A 23,328-nucleotide genomic window follows, 5' to 3' on the forward strand; every position below is an offset into this window, starting at 1 on the left:
AGTAAAGGGAGGCTAGAACCCAGAGCTGCAGACTCCAAAAGTCACTTGATTGTAAGGAAAATCTCCATTAGCTGGCTGCAGTATAGGGCCAATGGCACACCGATGAGCTGCTCTGATCCCATCCACTAGAGGACAGTGGTGCACATTTACTTGCTTTCTCTATCTGTTCAGACAATACTATATATTGGGACAGATATTTGCTTACAGTTGTGAGCGAGCTCCTTCCCCTCCCTCCCCATTGGCTAAGTGAGGTCCTCAGTGTAACAAGTAGTACACTTTCCTGCCTTCTGCTGTGGAGATTTAAGAAGGAAGCAGAACTTTCTGGGTGATGCCTACAACAGATGGGGTCAGGTTCTTGCTGGTTCGATGGCTAGAGGGGTCAGAAAATTGAGGAGAGAGGAAAATGTTAAACAGGCCAGGGAAGTGGGGCAAGGTGGGAGGGCAGCAGTTGTCTGTCTGTGCTGTTGGTTACCTGTGAAGACAGCGTCTGTTTGAGTCATGTGTCCTCCTGTTGGGCCTTGGGTCTCTGTAATGGCTACAGGATCAGACATGGAGACCCACCAACTGTTGGATAACTGGAGAGAAACCCAGAGCAGGTACTCCTGGGGCAGCCTTTGGGGGCTAAGCTCATCCCTGGGATGAACGTGGACCTTGGTAGAGCACCGGTGGTGATACACTAGCTGTGGGTAGCTGTTGTTGTGGTGGGGATGGTGTATGAACAGAGGCCAGTGCCTGTGTCCTGATGTGGGACACTGAGAACTTAGGGCCAGATCCTTAAAGGTATTGAGATGCCTAACTTCCATGGAAACCAACTGGGTTTTAGTACTTCATGATCTCGGGGTAACCCCCTCGCTCCATCCTTTCCTTCACCAGTGGTCTCCACGGTGCCCACAATGGGCGGCTGCAAAGTGGCTAATGAATGGTTCAACCTTCGGCTGGGTTTCCCTGGCAGGTGGAGCTAGTCCTTGATGCTGGGGTCTCTGCCCAGTCTCGGATCCTCCACTCAGCTCCCAACATATGGCTGCAATTTTTTTTCCTTCACAATGTAACACATGACTAAGCTTCTCTCACTCCCTGTTAATGACGACAACATACATCCTGGATGCCACTCATGAGGTTTTCACGATCCTCTATGGTGGGAACTGGCTCCAGATGTCTTTCTCGCTCATCTCTTTTGACTGGGTTTTTTCGTTTTAAAATCTACTCTTGAATTCTTCCCTCCTGCGCCAAACATTATTCTTTTGGTTTTATGGTACCCAGCAGTGTGCTGGTGTAAGCCACTCTGCTTTGAGCCAAGAGCAGGCATCGAACCCAGGACTCTGAGGATAGAAACATGAACCTCCACCACTAGAGCTGAAGGAATAAGTACCTTGGCTGGCACTTGTTGCGGATGTGTTAACCTCATATGTGGTATAGCCACTAGGGGAAGACATTCACCTACCTTATAACATTGGCTTAGTGAAACCATTGCTAGAGGATTCTGGTATTTTAATTAACAAGGGGAAAATACATCTTAGTTTTTGACACTCTCATACCAGGGTGTGTGTGCTTACAGAAGGAAGGAGTGAACGAGTGGGGAATTTTCCCATTTCAACACAAACTTAGGGAAGGATGAAGCTACATTTTTGTTTTTTCTGGAAATGTTTCTACTTTGTTCCTTGGGTGGGGGGAAACCTGAGTGTCTCACGTGAATAGCTCAGGGTCTGAAGTCCTTGTACTGGCTTTGGAGCAATCCTTCTCCAGAAAATGTTCTGGAAATAGCTGGCACAAGGTGATATCTGGTGTGTTCCAAAGGCAGAATAATGTGTTTTCCCCAAGTGTCTCTGTGAGCCCTGGAGACACACAGGTATGGGGCAGGATCTAGTGATGCCATAGAGACCGAGGTCATCTCAATCTCCCCTTCTGCTGGTGATGGGATTTTAACTGGAGCTTCCCCCAGAATCCCCTCCATCACATTACTCTGCTGGGCTCTTTACAGAACAAACAGAAAAATGGTCACGGCCATGAGGCATTAGCAATCAAACTCCAGGCCCTGCAATAGGATCTAGGAAAGCAGAACTCATGTCGGGGTGGGGGGGGGATCTAGAGCCTCAAAGGTATTTAGGTGCCCAATTCCCATTGATTTCAGTGGCAGTTAGGTGCTTAAATACCGTTAAGGATCTGCACCTAGGACTCTGCGCAGGCTTAAAAGAAGAGAGGAAGGATGGGCTGGGAACTGGGGGACCCAGAGTCAGTTCTCTGCTTCCCCAGACCCTGGGCAAGTCATTTGCACTCTGCTACAGTTCTGCCTCTGGAACAAACCTCACAGGGGTGCTGGGAAGTTAAAGAAGTAAGTCCATTAGATTAAGGTCAGCTATGTGGTTCCTTTCGGGGGGGATCACAGAATCATAGAATATCAGGGTTGGAAGGGACCTCAGGAGGTCATCTAGTCCAACTCCCTGCTCAAAGCAGGACTAATCCCCAACTAAATCATCCCAGCCAGGGCTTTGTCAAGCCTGACCTTAAAAACCTCTAAGGAAGGAGATTCCACCACCTCCCTAGGTAACGTGTTCCAGTGCTTCACCACCCTCCTAGTGAAAAAGCTTTTCCTAATATCCAACCTAAACCTCCCCCACTGCAACTTGAGACCATTACTCCTCGTTCTGTCATCTGCTACCACTGAGAACAGTCTAGATCCATCCTCTTTGGACCCCCTTTCAGGTAGTTGAAAGCAGCTATCAAATCCCCCCTCATTCTTCTCTTCCGCAGACTAAACAATCCCAGTTCCCTCAGCTTCTCCTCATAAGTCATGTGTTCCAGTCCCCTAATCATTTTTGTTGCTCTCCGCTGGACGTTTTCCAGTTTTTTCACATCCTTCTTGTAGCGTGGGGCCCAAAACTGGACACAGTACTGTAGATGAGGCCTCACCAATGTCGAATAGAGGGGAACGATCACGTCCCTCGATCTGCTGGCAATGCCCCTACTTCTACATCCCAAAATGCCATTGGCCTTCTTGGCAACAAGGGCACACTGTTGACTCATATCCAGCTTCTCGTCCACTGTAACCCCTAGGGTCAGGGCCTAACTGTAATTGTAACCTGATGAGTGGGGTTAACAAGGAGATACAACAATAAGCTCTTGGGTGACTCAGTTTAGGTCGGTGCCAATCCTTCTCTGCAAGGGATGTCCCCTCAAAATGGCTGTTAGAACAGCAGCTGCAGGAAGGAGTTGGGGAGATATGGAGATCCAGCTGTATTTCCTGTTAAAACTGCCCCCTCTCTTCTTAGCAGCATGCAGGACTCTCACAGCTACAGATGTTTCTTGTTTTCAGGCAGTTGCTTAAATGGTCTCCCTTTGTATTACATAATGGTGGTGTTGCAGCCAGGTGGGACCCAGAATACTGGAGAGAGAAGGTGTTTGAGGTAATAGCTTTTATTGGGCCAACTTCTGTTGGTGAGAGAGACAAGCTTTTGGAGAGCTCTGGGAAGCGTGTCTCTCTCATCAACAGAAGTTGGCCCAATAAAACATTATCTCACCTACATTATCTCCCTCTTTGTATTGGAAGGACTAGATGCAACACAGACCGCTGTCTCTTGTCTGAATTTATCAGCATTCCTCACTTCTGCCCTGCAGCAGGCGCTGCTATCCCAGTCCTGGGCTCCCCATATACAGCTCTGCTGGTGCCCCTCAACCCCAACCCATGGCCCACTGCTATCCCAGCCCTGGGCTCCCTTTGTGCTGGTTACCCTGCTATCCCAGCCCTGGGCTCCCCACACCTGTCAATGCCTCTCCTCCCCAGTCAATGTCCATCTGTCCCAACCCACTGCCGCCTGCTATCCCAGCCCCAGGCTCCTCACACAGCTCAGCTGGTGGCCCTCAATCCTAGCCTGCAGCCCCTGCTAGCCCAGTCATTCTTCCCTCAATCCTACCCCAGCTCTGCAGATGCCCCTGACTCCTTGCCCTGCTCCGTTAGGGAGTTGTCTGAGACGTGGCTGTTCCCTGGTTCCGAGTGACTCCGCGCAAGGATCAGCCCCAAATCAGCAGCTGGGTTCTTAGCCCTCATGCCTATCCCCTGCCTTTCCTCTCTGCTCCTCAAGATGGTGTCAGGCTGGAGGGCTCCCCTGCCACCCCCTTCTTTCTCTGGCTCTGCAGAGCACCTTGGGAGGGTTTAATGCAATTAAACAGGGAATCCAGCCATCTGGTCCTGGCTTTCGTCAGGCCCTGTGGGAAGGAGGGGGATGGTCATCTGTCCCTTAAACCAAGAGCTGGGGGCGGTGATGGGTGTACGGAGGAGTTGGCGGGTGGCACCAAGTTGCCCTTTAAATGGGGGAAGTGGCAGAACCAGTTGGTAGTGGGGTGAATCTCTGTGTGTGGCTTAGGGGAGCAGCTGTTCCTTCAGATCCAGTGGGAGGGTCGCCCACATGGGGAGCCTGTCTTGGGGAGTTGCTGTCCCTTTAAAGCAGGAAGAGCTGAGCTGAGGGGCCCCAGGCAAAGCCTGAAGGGGTACATGGGTGAGGGACAGCTTGTGCGTGCTCCTGAGAAGGCAGCCCCCCTCTCCTTGCCAGCAATCCGTTAATACCTTCGCTGTGTGTGTCTGGAACCAGATGTGAGATTAGTTCTGCTGCTCAGGAATGCAGATGGCTAAACAGCCTTTCCCCATGTGCACGGAACACCCCTCTCGGGCACCTTGCCTGCTGAGCCTCCAAAGACCCCTGCTCTGGGCTGGGAACCCTCCCCCTCTGCAGCATCCTCGCCCCAGCATCTCACACTTCCCCTGCGGCAACCGAGCAGGGTTTGTTTGAAACCTCTTGGCAGCTGCAGGGAGCGCACAGCTCTGGGGCTCGAGGATGTGGGAGAGAGCAGGAGCCTCTTACTTCTAGGTCACTGGATCCTATCTAGCCCCAGGTCAAGAGTGACTACAAACTGCTAGAATCAGAGACATTCCAGCTGGAAAATGCCCTTCCTGCCATATTTTAGCTGGCTGCGTCCACTGGGCCCATCTCAACCTTTCCTAGCGCTCGGCTCAGTCTAATTTTAGATGTCCCGAGAGTCAGGGCTCCCATCATTCCCCTTGGGAATCAATTTCAGAGCCCCCCATCAGGGAGGCTCTCTGACATTCATTCCCAATGTTCCTTTTCTTGCTTTCATCCCCTTAGATCTAGTTATGATTCCTCTCTCTCACTGGCATTTACATCCTTCAGATGTTTACAGCCTGTCCACCATCACCGTGCCTTCCACATCTTCTAGTCAAGCTGTATGTAACACCACACCCTTGTGTGTGATGGGTATATCAGCTGAGGGGATTGAGCCTGGGTCCTCTGGATCTTCACACATGCACCTCTGGGTGGCTGAGCCAAAAGATCCACCTCTGTTAGCCAAGGCTGTAGCAAAGTGGGTGCATGTTACATGTACATATTCATCTCTCAATCTTTCCTTGTTGCACCGCACATCCAGCCCCCTGAACATCTGTAAAGTGAAGATACAAGGGGGTTGTACAGGGCTCAGATACTACAACGATGAGAGCTAGGTTGCTACTGCTGCAGCTTTTAAGGATTAATACTGTGGCTCCTTCTGTGGATGGCCTGGTCAGACATCCTTGACTGATGGCTGCTAAGGATCCCCTCTTTGTGCCATCCTCGCAGGTCACCTGGGTTATACAGATGACCTGGGACACATGGAGGGGAGTTGTCGTCCTACTGTGAAGTCTCAAGTCCGGTGCTCTGGCTGTGGTGGAGGCTCAGAAAGCTTTCTTCTCTGAGTCCACCCCAGGCCCCGTCAATGGTTGACATCCAGGTAAATCTGAGCCACTTCCTCTTGGATCGGGGTCAACAGCAGCAACTGCCCTCCAGTGCAAGGAAACACTCAGAATGGACGGATCTGTGGTAGCGCAGCCACATCAGGAGACAAGTGCAGCATTTGGTTGAATTCCAGCCAGTTTCCCTCCCTGAGGCTGTGGTAGAGCAGCATCCTATAACCTGTGAGATGGCCCCGTCTCTGTCACATGCAGCAAAAACTACTGGGGGTCATTAATGGGATGGGTCATCTGTGCCTCTGTGGAAGAGGACAAGGAGCCATATTCCCGTAAACAGGTAGCAAGGCTGTTGCTTAGTAAAACACCTTTACCATCTTGGTCCTTAAGTTTTTTTTTTTATGGGCTTATGGGGAGAGGGGACTATTGAGAAGAAGTGCTAGAATTGCTATGGTGATGGGGTGGAAGGTTCAGACTGCTTTGTGGCCTCTTGGTCTGGTTTGTTGGCCTAGAGACGCTCAGAGGCAAGCACAAATTTCTCTGATTGGTTCCTTGACAATGGCCAGAGGTGAGGCGTTCATAGAATCGTAGGATTGGAAGGGACCTTGAGAGGTCATTTAGTCCAGTCCCCTGCACTCATGGCAGGACTAACTATTATCTAGACAAACCCGTCAGGGATGATCTAGATAATAGTTAGTCTTGCCATGAGTGCAGGGGACTGGACTAAATGACCTATCAAGGTCCCTTCCAATCCTAGGATTCTAACTGTCTTTTAAAAATCCCCAATGAGTGAGATTCTACAACCTCCCTAGGCAATTTATTCCAGTGCTTAATTACCTTGACTGTTAGGAAGTTTTTCCTAATGTCCAACCTAAACCTCCCTTGCTGCAATTTAAGCCCATTGCTTCTTGTCCTATCCTCACGAGATTAACAAGAACAATTTTTCTCCCTCCTCCTTGAAGCAACCTTTTAGGTACTTGAAAACTGTTATGTCCTCACAGGTCATGTTTTCTAGACCTTTAAATGTTTTTATTGCTCTTCTCTGGACTTTCTCCAATTTGTCCTCAACTTTTCTGAAGCGTGGCACCCAGAACTAGACACAGAGCCTCAATTAGAGTACTATCAGTACGGAGTAGAATGAAAGAATTGCTTCTTGTGTTTTGTTTATAATATTCCTGCTAATATATCCCAGAATGATGTTTGCTTGTTTTGCAATAGGGTTACATCTTTGACTCATATTTAGCTTATGGTCCACTATGACCCACAGATCCCTTTCCGCAGTACTCCTTCCTAGGCAGTCATTTCCCATTTTGTATGTGTGCAACTGATCCTTCCTAAATGGAGTACTTTGCATTTGTCCTTATTGAATTTCATCCTGTTTAGTTCAGATTGTTTCTCCAGTTTGTCCAGATCATTTTGAATTTTAATCCTATCCTCCAGAGCACTTGTAACCCTTTCTAGTTTGGTATCCTCCACATAGAGTGTACTCTCTATGACATTATCTAAATCATTGGTTCTGTTCAATATTTTCATCAGACCCAGAACTTATCCCTGCAGGACCCCACTCGATATGCCCTTCCAGCTTGACTGTGAACCACTGATAATTACTCTCCGGGAATGGTTTTCCAACCATTTATGCACCACCTTATAGTAGCTCCATCTAGGGTTGTATTTCCCTAGTTTCATGTTGATCCCTGTGGAGCTGTGTGCTCCCTTGATGCCATTGACCACGAAGGGGTCTTCCCTCCCCCACAGACCTCAGCCAGCATTGGTGGAGTTGTTTGGATGGGTGTTTCTTCCTCTTGGGGAGATCTCAGAGGGTGATACTGAAGGCTCCCTCATGTGTGTTCCTCTTGCTCCACACGTTGGGAAGGCTGCTAGGAAGGACTGCTACATTTTAGGTTGCTGTGCTGTCATTGTGCTGATGACCCTCTCCTCTGTGGCTCAGCAGACTCAAATCATGTTGGCTCTAACTTCCCGGTGCCTGGCTGAGATGGCTAACGCTTAGTCTGGGCAAGATGAGAGTGATGCTGGTTGCTGGTGAAAGGAACCATCTAGAGAATTTACAGGGGTAATAGTCTCACTATGTACTGCACGGCTGTGCAAGTGAGATTCACACCCTATAGAGTCTCAGGTGGCAGGAGTGCCTTCAACCTCTGCATTTGGCTAGGACTCTGCAAACTGCCCTCTTTGATGTGGAGCTCCCTGCAGTCAGTGATGCCTTGGGAACCTCTGTCTGATCACTGCACTGAGCACAATCTGGAGCTGTCTTTGGAGGCCATGTGTGAGCTTCAGCTAGGGCAGAAGGCAGCTGCTCATTTAGTGAGCAATGCAGATCCCCTGCCCTGTGTAGATGATGCTAGCTTTTGACTTGCCTCCAGGTGCAATTCAAGAGGTTGACTTTGAGCTCCAACCCTGTATGCTGTGGATCCTGGCTGAGTGAGAGAGCTCATTTGCTGATGTGTTGTGTCAGCAGCTGAGATCAGAGGGCTGTTTCTGCTGATGGTACCTAGATATGCATGTAAGGGGTACTTGAGGCAGATCCTGGGGTCAGGTGGGTTATCCCATCATGCATTGCCCCACATCAGTCATTGGTGCAGGTTGCAAAGCTATTTACATTAGTGCATAGTGGGTGTAATAGGCCAATGGATCTGAGTGGAAGAGCTGGATTCTGTTCTCACTAACATCAGAGTGAGTTTGGAGTAACTGCATTGATGTCATTGGCGTTACCCTGGATTTTCCCTGGTGGAAATGTGATTGGAAGCGGCATGGCTGGCTACGTAAGCAGCAGGACATGGGAAAGCCAGACCCTTTCAGCATATCTTTGACACTGGACATTTGCTTACCCAAAACAGCCTGACTTTGTTGACCTTCAGAGAGTGTCATAAGGCCAGTGTACTTGTAACCTGGGCTCGCTCCTGAGATGGGCTGACAGAGCAGGTGGGGCTGAAGGGGCAGGTTTTTTAGCTGATGTTGTGATGATGTGAAGGGCAGTTGCATCATTGCTGTGGGCTGGGAGAAAACACTGTCTTAACCGTAAAATAATCCTATTTCTTCTCTGATTGGGAGGGGAGTGTGGTGAGGGCCACTTCCCCCCAGGGAAATTTAAAATAGTGGCCAGACCCCTTCACTATGAACCCTGCCTTTTTACTAGGTACTCATAATACATCTTCTACCTCTTCCACTCCCTCTTTACCATCCCACCCCAAATTCCTGGTGCCTGTTCACCACATCCCCATTAGTAGCAGCAACAGTTTCCACAAAGCTCCTGGACTTCTGGGTCCCCAAGTGTGACTGGGGCTGCTGGGCTGGGATTCGGCTCACAGTCCCACCAGGGTAAATCAGGAGCGTCTCCAATGAGGTCATGCAGTTAATCCAGATTAATCCCATGTGCCTGGCACCGAGTTGCCTTCTGATGGCTGGTATTTTTTAGTAGCCCATATGAGATGAGTTGGTCTTTCCTCTGTCTTGTCCCTAGAGGACAAAGTATAAAATCAGTGGCCTCCACTAGCACTAGCTGGCTCCCTTGTCATCGGTCTCAGCAGAGAGCCCACAAAGTGAGGCCATGGAGGCTGAGCTCCCCACTTCCCTAAGTGGGGTCCCTCTAGATCTGGGCTGAGGCATGCTGGCAGTGAATGGTGTGGAGGAAGTCTGCAGAGCCACCACTTGTGATGCACCGGTTGTGGGGAGGAACCAACGATGGCTGTCTCCAGGGGGTTCAGTCTGGGACCCAGTCCCAACACAGATGTTACTGAAAAGCCCCCTGATGTTTGAGTACTTGTAGTGGCTGCCACAGGAGGAAGAGTGGGAAGCATCTCCAGGAAGGATGATCCTTCACTTTAGATTAGTTTGATGGATCCCAATCTTTTCCAGGCCAAGACCCACCCTCCTCATTGTTCTGAGTGAGGGTGGCTCCGAGAGTCTCATGCCTGGCTTCCCAATGGTGCTGCATTGGCATGGTGGCTGCTGGGTGTAGGGAGTGGAAATTGGGGCACTGGTGAGATGACCTTTTGCATCCAGGGCTGTGAGGGGTTTCTCCTATGTGCCAGGAAACCCAGTGTGGGTGTGCTGGCTCTGGGAAGGTCCCCTAACCCTCTCACTGGCCTTGCCCTCCCTTACAGAAGCAGGACCAGGATGACGATGCCGATGATGTGGAGATCGCTATTGAGAACACGGGGTTCATGGATGAGTTCTTCTCTGAGGTGAGGAGGAGGCGTGGCCCTGGGATGGGCCTCTGCCTCATTTACGTTGACAGTGTCCCTTCTCCGGGGGGAGGGAGCAAGGCGGGCTGGCAGATCTCCTTTGCCTGGGGAGCTTTTGGGGCTAGAGATCCCCTCTCCTTTGGTGAACAACTGTGGTTCGGTGGATAGGGCACAGATCTGGGTGCTTCTCCCACATTGGCCACTGGCTGGCTTGGTGACCTTGGGCAAATTGTTTCCCCTCTCTGTGCCTCAGTTTCCCCTCCCACCCTTTGTCTGTCTTGCCTATTTAGACTGAGAGATGTTTGGGGTTGGGACTGTCTCTAAATGTGTCTATACAGCCCCTAGCACCCTTTGGCTTTGATAGCAGTTCAGTGCTACTGTAATACAACTAATAGTGATCTCCTCTTGTGGTTTAGATTGAAGAAACCCGACAAAATATTGAGAAAATTGCAGAGAATGTGGAGGGGGCGAAAAAGCTGTACAGTATCATCCTGTCTGCCCCCATCCCTGAGCAAAGTAAGTCTGAGCTTCCTCCTGGGCCTGAATATGAACGGATGGGTCAGTCCAGCTGTGGGGTGGAGAGTGGATTTCAGCCATGGTGGGGCGGGGTGGGGGCAGCAGGTGCTCTCCTGGTGACCTTACTGGTCAGGGTCCCCAGCTAGTGCTGACTGGGTTTCATTGCTTGTGCTTTTCCAGAGACGAAAGACGACTTGGAGCAGCTCACGGCAGAAATCAAGAAAATAGCCAACAGCATCCGAAACAAGCTTAAGAGTAAGAGACTTATTTCCCCCCCCGGGTGGGCTGTTTTGGAGCCTTCTTTTACTGTAGAGCCCTTCCTAGGGCCAACCATCCCATCAGCACCCACCCATTGCCTATCATCTTTCCTCCTCCTCAGGACTGCCTTTTCCTCCCTGCACCCCGCTGGGACTGCTTCTTGGAAATGACCCTTCCTTGCTAAGAGCTTTTCTCCCCTGAGTGGGGCACTGGCTGCAGGGATGGTTGCTGGGACCTTTGGACCTTAATGCACAGGTCTCTACTGCTTGCGTTAAAAGACCCACCTCAGTTAGTCCAGCCTGTAGCAGGCTCATCAACCTCTGTGGCTCAGACACTACTAGTGGGGACGGAGTGGGCATGGCTGCATCCTGTGCCTCCTAGTGCCTGGATAGGAAGGGGGTGGAGAAGGCCGAACCTGCAGACTTGGCTGTGGAGGGCAGTAAGGGATTGAGCCCCTTTCTTAAGGGAAGAGGAGAACTCAAAGTTCGTTGGGTAGGGAGGCTGGGACATGATTTAGTTGGAGATTGGCCCTGCTTTGAGCAGAGGGTTGGACTAGATGAGCTTCTGAGGTCCCTTCCGATCCTGCCATTCTATGATACTATGCAGCTGGTCCAGCCCTCCCATTATTTCACCCCACTTGCCTGTGTCCCCAGGCATGGAGCGGAGCATCGAGCAGGATGAGGTCCAGTCGTCGGCGGATCTGCGGATACGGAAATCCCAGGTGAGCAGCGCACTCCCTCGTTCTCACACTGTGATCCCTATATCGACCTGCCCCTAGCCACGAATGGGTCCCAGAGGGAGCAGGCTGGACCAATAGAGAGCCCTAGTGAGGAGGGGACAAAAGTAGCGTCCGAGATGGCAGACTGTACCGCAGTTCTGTGTGGGAAATGATACATTACAGAGAACAAAATGTGCAGTACATGGATCTTTGGCTTCATCTGAGGATCTCTGAGTGGTGGGCTCCTCAGTCCAACAGACAAAGGCAGAACTAGATCCAATGGCTGGAAGTTGATTTTGCACAAATTCAGACCAGAAATAAGATGCAAATTCTGTATTAGGAGGGTAATTAACCATTAGAATGAATTTATCTAGGGCTGAGATGAATTCTCCAGCCCTGCGCTTCTAGGAGTCTGTTGTTCAAAGTCAAGACCAGATGTTCTTCTAAACAATCTGCTCTAGCTCACCCAGAAGTTCTGGGCTTCATGGAGGATTCATTTTCTGAAATTTTCTGGCCTGTTATACAGGTTGAACTAGATAATTCCTTCAGACCTTAAGCGCTATAAAAGCACTATCCAGAGCATTATTATCCCTTCCATATAGATGGGTAAACTGAGGCACAGGCAAGTGACTGCATTTCCACAACGCTGCAATGGGTGCTCCTGTCGGAAGCAGGCAGGCTGTGTTTGGGGAACGGGGAGGATAAGGAGGAGAGAAGGTATGGAGAGCAGGTAGCCATCTGCTTGGGGAGCTATCCCAGCTGGAGAGGCAGTGCCTGTGAGCCCACATTACCACAATACAGATCATATAGTGAACTGCTCGTCTCCCCCTTTCATTCTCCCCAGCATTCTGTCCTCTCCCGGAAGTTTGTTGATGTGATGACCAAGTACAATGAGGCACAGGTCGACTTCCGGGAACGAAGCAAAGGGCGGATCCAGCGGCAGCTCGAGATCAGTATGTACCCTCCCCGCTCAGGGGTCATGGCCCACAGGCAGCATGTGGCCAGGGCCTGACCCTCCTCCCCAGCCCAAGGGGTGGTTGGATTCATTTCCCACAGGAATGGAAACTACCCCACTCCAGTTTGTGCGCCTGAGTTACTGCAGAGACCATAATTAGGGCCCTAGCAAATTCACAGCTGTAAAGGCGCATCATGGACTGTGAAAGCTAGTCTCCCCTGTGAAATCTTTTGTGTACTTTTTCCTTTACTATACAGTGTTTCTCAAACTGGGGGTTCTGACCCAAAAGGGGGTTGCAAGACTCTTGTGGGGGGGGTCACAGTATTGCCACCCTTACTTCTGTGCTGCCTTCAGAGCTGGATTGCCAGAGAGTAGCGGCTGGGCTACCAGCTCTGAAGGCAATGCTGCCACCAGCAGCAGTGCAGAAGTAAGGGTGTGTGTGTGGGCGGGGGGGGGGGGGGGGCGTTGGTCGCTTTTTGGGAGGGGATGTCATTATGGGCTTTATATTTTGCTGTTTTTAAATACATATTTGTTTTGTTACAACATTGAAATTTATTATTTAAATATCTGACACTGAGAAATTCAAGATTTAAAAAATGCTATGACTGTGAAATTTACAAAAATGGATTCTGAATTTGGGAAGGCCCTAACCATAATCCTCCCCATGATGCCTTCCCACCCAGGGTGTCTGTGTCCCCTGCTGGGAAGTGTGGGGCTGGGCAGCTATGGGATTCCTCCCTATCCCCCAGCTGTGTCTCTGCTGAATGTGAGGGAGGTTTAGAATCTGGGCTTGGAAGGCATGTCTCAGTCTGGAGACCAGAGGGATTCACACAAACACACCTGTCAATGAGAGCAGCCAAAGTGAATCTTTTCACCCCCCACAAGCCCTGCTGGTTCCGCCTGCCCAGGGATTTGGTCTGATCTCTCCTCTCTTTCTTCCATGATAAAGCTGGGAAGAATACGACGGATGAGGAGCTGGAGGAGATGCTAGAGAGTGGAAACCCCTCAATATTCACATCTGGGGTGAGGATGCAGTGGGGACTGGGAGGAGATGGAGGAATGGAGGTGCATGAAGAGGAGGGGCCTTGGAGCATACGATGGTATAATAGTACCTAGCTCTTACACAGCACTTTCATCAGTAGATCTCAAAGCACTTATAGGATGGGAAATCTAGGGGGAGACACTGGGATGGGGGATGAGCAGTGGGAATTTGGGGGGATGGGCAACAAGTGTGGGTGTCAGGATATGGGTGGTGGGGAGCACGGTGACTCTGAGCAGTGGGAATGGCAGGGGGTTGGCTCACAGCTCCTTAGCATTACCTGGGTTTGTGCGGGGTGGTAACTGACCCTGCCCGGCTCTGTTCCAGATCATGGATTCACAGATCTCGAAGCAAGCGCTGAGCGAGATCGAGGGGCGGCACAAGGACATTGTGCGGCTCGAGAGCAGCATCAAGGAGCTTCACGACATGTTCGTGGACATCGCCATGCTAGTGGAAAACCAGGTAACTGGGCAGAACAACCAATGAGGGTGTGGGGCACTCTGGAGGGATAAGGACTGAGTGACTGAGCAGTGGGGACAGGAAAGGGTAACCTAGCAACCAGGGTCAAGGAACAGAATAACCATGTAACCTGGGGCAGGGAACAGGGTAACCAAGCAACTAAAGGGTTGGGCTCTCAAGGGATAAGGACAGGGTAACCAAGCAATCGGGGCAGGGAACACGGTAACTGAACAACCAGGATGAAGGTGACGACTGTGTAACAGGAGGGGAAGCAAGGTAAGCCTTGGTAACTGAGTAACCATGGGAGGAGACAGCATGATAACCATGTAACCTGGGAGTAGGGGAAAAAAAAAAAAAGATTGTAAACGACCGAGCAGGGTGAAAACCATGTAACCAAGCAATGCAGGGATGGGGGAAATGGAGGGATTGAGCAGCCAAACTGGGAATTGAAATGCGTAACTAAGCAACTGAACACCGGTGCCTTCTAGCAGCCAGGGATTTTCTGATGATGGTACCTCGGATGCAGGAGCTGGGTGGGAGTAAGTTTGCGATCTTGGTGACATGGCTGATGTCATGGAGACCCAGAGGTCTGTTGTCCTGTCTCAGTGCCTAGCTTTCGTCCGACCCCACAGAGCTCCTGCAACCAGGGCCCACTCCCTGCTCTGTGTCCCCCGGGGGAAAGCCTCCCCATTTCACTCTCCTGATACCCCTGCATTGTGGAGTGCAGCCACCTCTCTCGCTGCAATTTAGGAATCAGTGTCAATCTCTCTGAGGCCCCCTTTCTGTTTTCTACCCACAATGCAATGCCGAGGAGGTGGCATGCAAGTCGGGGAATGGTGAGTATGCCCCTTTTCTCTCGTCAGACCCAGGGAGAGGCGGTGGATTGACCCTGACGCCTTACAACCCAGTGGCGACCCCTCTGTGCCCAGGAGAAGGGCGGGGGTGGTGGGAATGACTGCCTTGCTCACCTGAGCAGAGGGGGAGACCCTCTAGGGCAGGGCTGGGATCTCATGATGGGAGGAGTATGTTCATGGTGGGAGGTGATGCTGGGGTCTCATGGAGGGGCTGCATTGTATCTTCACTGCACAGTTAACCCTAGTGATTGGCACCCCGGTCTGATCCCCTGCATGAGCATCCCCACTGCAAAGCCTTACCGAATTAGTGTGTCCCCACTGTGTCTGTACTTACCTCCATGTGCTTGGAGACATACCCCTGGGCCTTTGTGCTGGGACACTCTCTAGGATTCTTTCCCAGGCAGTTGCAGGACATCTTGTCTGTCCTTCATGGGGTATTGTGGGAAGGGCATTGGAGGACTATCGGCACACAAGTAACATTTTTTTCCCTGGCTTCCTCACTGCCCAGTGGGGTAGGTTGCAGCCTGAGTTAAACGAGAGCTGGGCTCTAACATGCCTCCCCGAGCTGAGTCAGCTAGCTCAGGCTTAACACATTTCCAAACCCAGGTCGGAGAGTTTTGTGCATGGCTGGTAGGAGGGGTTGGGCTAAACCTGGGTGTCAGCCCAGGCTAACTGTGCAGTGTAGATATACCGTGCGTGACTCTGAGGCACCCCAGGTAGGTAGGTGTTTTAGATGTCTGAGTTCCTCTCTTCCTGCTCCCCTGATAGGGCGGGGTCCTAGATAACATAGAGCTGAATATGATGCATACGGTAGACCACGTAGAGCGAGCGCGCGATGAGACCAAAAAGGCTCTGGTATACAAGAAAAAGGTGCACAAGGTGAGTCCCCCGGGCCCCAATCTGTGCCCAGGCCCCTTCTCTGGCTCTCTTGCTCTCTTCTGCCTCCCTGCCACTTCCGCCGCTCTCTGCTGCTCCCGCCATCTCTCTCTTCCTCCGCAAGGGAGCCATGATCGACCGCATAGAGACCAACATGGACCAGTCGGTGGGTTTTGTGGAACGGGCCGTGGCTGACACCAAAAAGGCTGTGAAATACCAGAGTGAGGCCAGAAGGGTGAGAACGATCAATCACAGCCCCATCCAGTCTCCATCTCCTGCCAATCAGTGGCCCCGTCTCACCCTTCTCAGATGCCATCCAATCTTGAATCATCCCACCAACTGAAACCCCATCCCATCTAGTCCCCCATCCAACTTCCACTCACCAGTCAAAGCCCCCATCTTGCCCTTCTCAGATCCATCCAATCATGACCCATCCCACAAACCAAAGCCCCACCCCATCACCTCAACACCAGCAACCACAGCTCCCTGTCCAGTCCCCATGCATGCCAAAGGTTCCCATCTCACTCTTCTCTCACCCATCCAACCATGACCCATCCCATCAACCAAAGCCCCACTGCATCCAGCCCCCACCCACCAGTCAAAGTCCTTTTCCCATTCCACCCCCTCAGACCTCCCCCCCACCTTCTCCCCAAATCTTCAGTCTCCTCCATGCATCCTCCTCCATCCCTCCACCCTGTCCCTGTTCCAGCCCCCTCCCTGTTGGGAAAGGACCAATGGCTCTCAAAGGTATTATGATTTCCAGGTGAGTAAGCCACCTGAATACTTTTTTGAGCACCTGGGCCAATGGGTCTGGCTGGTAAAGGTCCAGAGCAAATCCAGGGGCCCTGGTGACCTCTTAGTTTCTCAGTAATATTTCCCCATCCCTTGCTCCAGCTTCCTGTGCTCTTCTTTCACAGCCTTCTCCTCCTCCCACACTTCTCCCCACAGCCCAGCCACTGAGCCCCTCCATGTACGACGTGCCATGCTACATCCCTCTCTGAGGTAACTGCTTGGGCTGTCTCCCTGCTTCACTTTGCTCGCTCAGGACTCCTCCCTGGCCCTTCCTTCTTCTCTGTACATCTTGATAAATGTGGTTATGAGCCAGGCTCGGTCCCCAGAGCTCCTGCACTGTTCCCTAAAGTGCCTCCAAGTGGGGGAGGCTGGGAACTTCCCCATAGCCCACACCTCTGCACCATTGCCTCTAGCACCCGCTGCTGGCAGGAGTCAATGCTGGAGTAACTTGAGCTCCCCCTGCTGGGAGAGGCTGGGACTGGAGTAGCAGGGAGCTGCCCCACAGCCAGCACTCCTGCCTGGCTATCTACAGCACCCCCTGCTGGGAGTGGCTGGGAGTACCTCTCTGCTCATCATTCCCAATAGTACCCCCAATTGAGGGAGGCTAGGATTGGAGTAGCCATGTGCTTCCAGTGCCTTTATGCCGTTCCCTGCAGCATCCCTTGCTGGAGAAGGCTGGGACTGGATTAAATTAAGAGGGGGACAAAAATTCAGAAGCCTAGAAATGCAGATGGTCTGATTTTTGTCTGAAAGATTCTGGTGGGGAATATTTTTGAGGTGTTAAAAAGAATTGCTATGCTGCCTTAAAGGGTGGCTGAAATCAGTGCTCTGCAGCTCTGAAATAACTGTCTCTTAAAGGGTCATGTGTAGGGGGAGCCATATCTGTTTCTTATTTGCTGTTGCATTGCTGTTTATGGTTTTTTTTTTTTTTTTTTTTTTTTTTTTTTTTTTTTGTCCTCTCCTCCAGAAAATGATAATTATCATTGTGGTAGTGGTTGTCTTGCTCGCAATATTAGCTCTGATCATTGGATTTTCCGTAGGGCTCAAGTAAAGCTAGCCCCCTGAACTGTAAGTAGTGTGGGGAACGTGGGGGTTTCCTGGGGCGCTGGCTCGGTGGGGCGGCAGTCGAGCAAAGGTGGTGGAGTGACTTGAACTTGCTTGCCCAGGAGAGTTCAGAAGCTCTCTGAGCTGGGTGTGATTGGTGGGTGCCTTGGATATCAGGTGGGTTTTGCTCCTCATACCTGGAGACCACAGGAGATCAACCTTGCACTGGGCCAGAAATAAAATGTATCCTCACTTGTGTCAGTTGGATCTATCCTGAGTGTTGTATTCACAACCTGGTCTGTGCATTGGGTTCTGTGCTCTAGGTTCTTGCTGCTGGCTTTGGTTTCTAGACTCTAGACACTGTGCTTTGTGTTCTGGGCTATGTGGGTTCTGTGCTGCGAGCTCTTGGTTATGGGTTTTGGGTTCTAGACTGGCTTCTGTGCTTTTGGTTCTGGCTTCGGGTTCTAGACTATGTGGTATACTTTGGGTTCTAGCCTCTGGGCTCTGTGCTTTGGGCTGTCGATGCTTGGCTCTAGCTTTGCAGCTGAGCTTTGCATTCAATCTTATATTTTTAACTCTTGCCTTGGCACTGAGGATGTGGCAGGTGAGAGGGTGTTTATAGAAGAGGAGACGGTGTAAGGAGCATGACTTGGGAAGCGGGGGACATGATTTCTCAAGATTCTAGAGTGGGGAGGATAGTTCTGTGGACGTGGCCCAAGTGAAGGCAGCTGCTAGAGTCTGCTGCAAAGCAGGTGCACGTGCTGTTCTTACAGGGCTCACTCACATCTCTCTGCAGACTCGGAGAGTGCAGGGTAGGCTGCTGTGCACAAAGGGATCTGAAAGGTTAATTCTGGTCTGCTCTCCATTCCTTGCCTTGGAAGGGAGGGCGAGGGGTGATTCCGCCCCTGAGTCACCAAAACCAGACCCCCCCTCCCAGACTGTGCAGATAATCAAAATAGGGTGTGATGTTGCTTGGCCACTCCTGGGGTGGGAGGTTTGAATGTCCCCCCAAGCTTGACCAAGGTGCTTGGGCTAATTGTCGGGGGGAGGGAAATGTGGCATTTACCAAACACCACCCACCTGTGACACCAAAATCAGGGAACTGTGCCAGTCTGTGACCCTCCCTCCCCATTCTCCAATGAGCCATGACACACACACACAGCTAACAAAACAGCCATTTAATTGACCCTCACGAGCGGGGCACTTCACACTTCTGTGAGTTGTTCCAGGCTCCTCAGCTCATTTACACTTGGGTCACAGCTTTGCAATTTCTTTTACTAGCAGAACAGCTAGAGACTTGCTTTTTACTTTAAATGAAAGCTGAGACTCTGGGGAGCAAGGTAGTGGTTTTGGAGACCTCATCATGCAGGATATGGGTGCATATGCTGGCTGTTTCTGAGCCCCACAGTGGGGTCATTGGCCCATCTGCAGAGATCGTTTCCCCATCTCTAGCTGTCTGGGCCCAGGATCTGTTAGTATTTAGATGTCAGTGATTATGTTTAATATTGCTCTGCTGGCCTGCCCTCTCACATGTGAATTGATTTCTCCCTTGTTCCTTCAATTTCTCCAGACACTCCTGATCTTGGTGGTGAGCTTTTTCCCTCGTGATCCTCCTCGTGTCCCACACGCCGACCTCCCGCTCCCCCTGCCTTCCCTGGACCTGCTAATCACAGTCTGCCTTCTGGGCTCTGCTGTGAATCATTTCCCTTTTGGGTGGAGCTTTTCCCATTAGCACTTCCTGGGAGAGCTGCTGGCCCATTCATCAGCTAGCTGACGCATCCCTCCTGGAGGATCTGAGCTTGCTTCGCCATGTCCAGGAGGTAACTGTCTCCTGCACCACCGATGCACTTGAGAGAAGCCGTCATCAAGTCTTCCTCTTTTCCCCTCCTCTCCGAGTCCATGACCACCAACCCCAGTTCCTCCTCCTGATGTCACTTCCTGTTTCGGTCAGATTTCGTTTCCTGGCAGGATTCCCACTAATGGTAGCAGAGCCTTAAAGGAATGTCCAGGACTGTGTTTCCTACCTCACTGGCCTGTCTTGTTCTCATCTTTCTTAGGGGGAATTTTTTAATTGTTTAAAATCTTTATTGAGGGAGACCAGGGAATGTAAGAACTACCCCCTCTGAATTGCTCCAGCCAGGACAGGGAGTGAGAGATCAGGGCTCGGGAGCTCACCTGGGTTGGCCATATGGCATATTGGATGCTAATTGAGGCTGGACTCTGAAGTGCTCCCAGGACCTACCAACCCTAAGGAGAGTGAGCAGCTGGGCCTGATCTTTAGTCTCCTGTGTAGCAATATACTAAACCTATAGCACCTGAATACACAGCACTCCCAAGCCATGTTGACACCAGGATTAACAAGAGACATAGGTCAAACCAGCAGGCACAGACTTGGCAGCATTCTCAACTCTGCCAAGCTCAGAATTAGGGACGGGATGTGGAAGCAAAGCAGAGCAGGACATGCGGGCAGTGACCTCAGTGCACTGAGGGGGACGGGTGACAGGGCTGGGACTGAAACGTGGGTCTACGGCAGAGTGCTGGGACGCACGAGATCTCCGAGCTCTGTGCAGAGTAAGAGCCCAGTGGAGTATGGGCACTTCTCTTGTTGTTCCCTTCCTGAGAGGCGGGTGCCTGTGTACGGAAGGAGGGGCCTGCAAGCCCTGTCTCCTGTGATCCCTGTTTGCTAAGGACTGGGAGGAATCTAAACCTCTGTTTGCTTTGAAGTGTGAACCTTTACGACTGGAGTTTCCACCTACTTGTTTGTTCTAAGCAGCAAAAATAATCAGGTTGGCTTCTGGCACCCAACCGAAAGCCCAGGCTCTGATACTCCCTGTGTTTGGTTTGCATGGCCGGGGGGCTCTTGGAAACTTTTAGGTTGGGTGACATATTCTGTTAAATAGTGATCAGTGACTCCTGGGCCGTGAATCTTAGCACTGACCTTGTCTGATCCTTGCTGAGGGGTTCCCGTTTGGTTGTGGGACCACTGCCCACCCCTGCTGGGGATATAATTTTTGTGTGTGTGTGTGTCTGCACGTATGTTTAATGGTTTGTTTGCTCAGGGCTTGTTGAGTTTTCATGGATGTTTTAAATGTGCCTGGATCAGGAGTCCTTGTGTGTATTTATTATTCTTACCAGCCAGTCCCTGAATGTCTGCATCTGTCACAGAAATCAGGGTGCCCTGTTTTTACTGGTGTGATGTGGGTTTGGGTGTGATCCCCCTGAGTTGGGCATGGCCAACAGCTGTAGCTATATGACAGCAGTTTGGTGGCCTCAGTGGGAAACAGGTATTAGGTTCTTGGGCCCCGTTCCCAGTGGACAGATCTCTGGATTGCAGAAATGTCATCACGTCAGTCAGGCTCCCTGCTTGGAAGCCTCAGTAGAGAAGCTAAGAACTGAATCGGTGGTGATCTTCCCAGGGCAGAGCAGTGGGGGAAACCTACCCATGTTGTGCCTGCTCTGAGGATGCCCAAGGGCTATACTAAATCCACTTGACAAATGTCCTCTCCTCTTGTTGGAGAAGGATAAGGATTGACAGCACTTGTTAGTCGGGATGGGGGATTCTTGTCCGTGAAGGGAGCCAAACTCCTTGCTCAGCAGCATCTGGCGGGTCCAGGTGCACACCTCCACCCCCACCCTCCATCCTGGTGTGCTAGGGGCTGCACATCTCTCTCAGACCCACTCAGCACTCACCAGCTTGATGCCCCATGACCCACGCTCCTGATGTAAGACTGCACTTGGCCAGTACCCCTTGGTGAACGGACGGAGCTGGGAGGAAGTTCCCATTTGTCTTCCTCTTCTCTAGGTCTTGATGTCTGTGATTTTCTAGGTAGCGGGTATGGAGCATGCTGCCCGGGCAAGGTTGCCATTGTAGCTCTGAGATGCCCCTGAAACTCCCCAGAGCTCTGTAGACAAGGGAAATGTCATTGTCTCACCAAGTGAGGGGAGGGTAGTGTGTGTGTGTGTGTGTGTGTGTGTGTGTGTGTGTTTTTAAACTTTGATTTTTAATTTAAAAAAATAAATGAATTTCTATTTGATCACGGACAGCTCTCACCTGTGTTGTGTTGTTCCCTGCATGAGCTGTCATCGCCTGAATGCAACATCCAGCTATGGCTACCCTAGCTGCTGCTGTTTGGTTCGAGGCTGGGAGGCAGGAGTGCTGTCTCCTTGGCCTGCGTCCCTCATGGTAGAGAAAGACAGGACTTGGCTGAAATGAATGGTAGTAATAACTTGTAACTAGCTCTGATCCTCAGTAGTTCTCAAAATGAGGTCAGTATCACAACCCACATTTTGCAGATGGGGAAATTGAGGCACGGATAGGGGAAGTGACTTGCCCAAGGTCACCCACTGGCTGAGCCTGGAATAGAGCCCAGGGCTCCTGAGTCCCAGTCCAGTGCTCTAGCCACTAGGTCACCCTCCTCCCAGTGTAAAGGACACTTTATTAGCAGGGCTGCCAGACATGGACTGATGCTGTGGTTCTCTCTGGCTCACCAGCTCCCAGCCTGAGTAATGCAGCCTGTGCTGCCCAATGCACTGCACAGGGGCCAAGTCCTGGCCTGGAAGAGAGTGCTCCATGCAAACATTGGGATGCACGGGTTCAGAATGCTCCTGGCCGGAATCTGTCACTCTGCTCGGCCTTAGCCCTGCCCCAATTATCCAACCCACAGCAAGAGTCAAGGCTGAGTAAAGCAACAGATGGGGAAAGGCAGTAGATACAGTGATAGCACCATGTAGAATTAAATAGCCCCATGACAGCAGCACTACCTTGGGGATGAGACTGGGACTTTCAGCCTCCAGTGCTGGGCGGAGAACTGCTTTCACTTGACTCACCGACATTTAAAGAGACAGCTCCTCTTTCAGAACAGCAGCAGTGACCAGGTTTGGCTGCAAAGGAAGGAGCTTTGTTTATAATCACCATGCCACCTGGCTCTGCTGATGAACCTTGGGGAGGTGAAAGGGTGAGAGAACCCCACCCACCCAGGCTGGCCTGTTTCAAGTCTCCAGATGGGCCTCTCCTCTCCACTTCACCCACCCGGATCAGAAAACTTGTCTGGGGTTTCTCCTCCGCTGCTGTGCCGTATCCAGTGCCTCTGGTAAGATGAGATAATGGGTGTTGTCTTTTTCCTTGGGGGCATGACATTCTGCATGGCTGTCTGTGTGGGCCAGGCTAGCTCCTTTTTATCTAGCTATTCACGTGGCCCCCATAATGATAGCATCTGAGCACGTGGCTGGGCCTTGCTTTTTCTGCATGGTATGTGAGTTGAGGGGAAGGGAAATGAGCTCATTAAGCGATCATTTCCCATCAAAACCACCAGCACTAAGGATAAAACATTTTTCTGTCCTCTGTGAAAGAAAAGCCCTACTCCCTCCCTCCACATCTGTCCTACTACCCATGGATCCCTTTCCTCTTTTCCAGCCCAAAGCGATGGACACCCCCCCCCCCGCCCCGCTCTTTGTGACACATGGAGGATGGGTGACCCTTCCCTCTCCTCTTCCCTCACTTCCATTTGTAGTTCACTGTAAGCCCGCTGCACACACTGCTTGTTTACATTTCTCTCTCTCGCCAAGCAGAAGAAGATCATGATCATGATCTGTTGTATCATCCTGGCCATCATCCTGGCTTCCACCATTGGGGGCATCTTCGCTTGAGTGCCCATCTCCGGCCCCCCTGCCCACCACAGGTGAGCTAGGTGTAGCAGTGTGATGGGTCAGCAGGGTGGGAGCTGGAGTTTGGTTCAGTCAGTATTTGTACTTCTGGGTTGTGTTCCCTGTGCTGTGATTGCTTTGTGCCCTTATTCTGGAGCGGGGGGTGGGGAAGAGTGGTCTAGATTGGCAGCCTGCTAGGTGTCTAGCTGCTGTATTTAGCAGCACTGCATCTAATGCTTGAGGG

General features: G+C 51.2%; 1 protein-coding gene across 15 annotated transcripts in view; it reads left to right on the plus strand.

Annotated features, from left to right (window-relative positions):
• STX3 (syntaxin 3) overlaps positions 1 to 23,328 on the plus strand; it is a 34,172-nt gene that overhangs the window by 9,256 nt on the left and 1,588 nt on the right. The window contains exons 2-11 of one of the 15 annotated variants that reach the window (XR_006282183.1): positions 9,850 to 9,930; positions 10,347 to 10,446; positions 10,627 to 10,701; positions 11,358 to 11,425; positions 12,267 to 12,375; positions 13,327 to 13,400; positions 13,744 to 13,878; positions 15,498 to 15,608; positions 17,365 to 17,465; positions 21,933 to 23,119. Coding sequence is in view for 6 of the 15 variants with exons in the window: in XM_038404974.2 (XP_038260902.1) it covers positions 9,850 to 9,930; positions 10,347 to 10,446; positions 10,627 to 10,701; positions 11,358 to 11,425; positions 12,267 to 12,375; positions 13,327 to 13,400; positions 13,744 to 13,878; positions 15,498 to 15,608; positions 15,730 to 15,948 (972 nt within the window). In the remaining 9 variants the exon portion in view is untranslated. The other 14 variants (XR_006282185.1, XR_006282181.1, XR_006282179.1 and 11 more) reach the window with 14 other exon arrangements.

This window comes from Dermochelys coriacea, chromosome 6 (genome assembly GCF_009764565.3).
Source record: "Dermochelys coriacea isolate rDerCor1 chromosome 6, rDerCor1.pri.v4, whole genome shotgun sequence".
NCBI classification, from domain to species: domain Eukaryota; kingdom Metazoa; phylum Chordata; order Testudines; family Dermochelyidae; genus Dermochelys; species Dermochelys coriacea.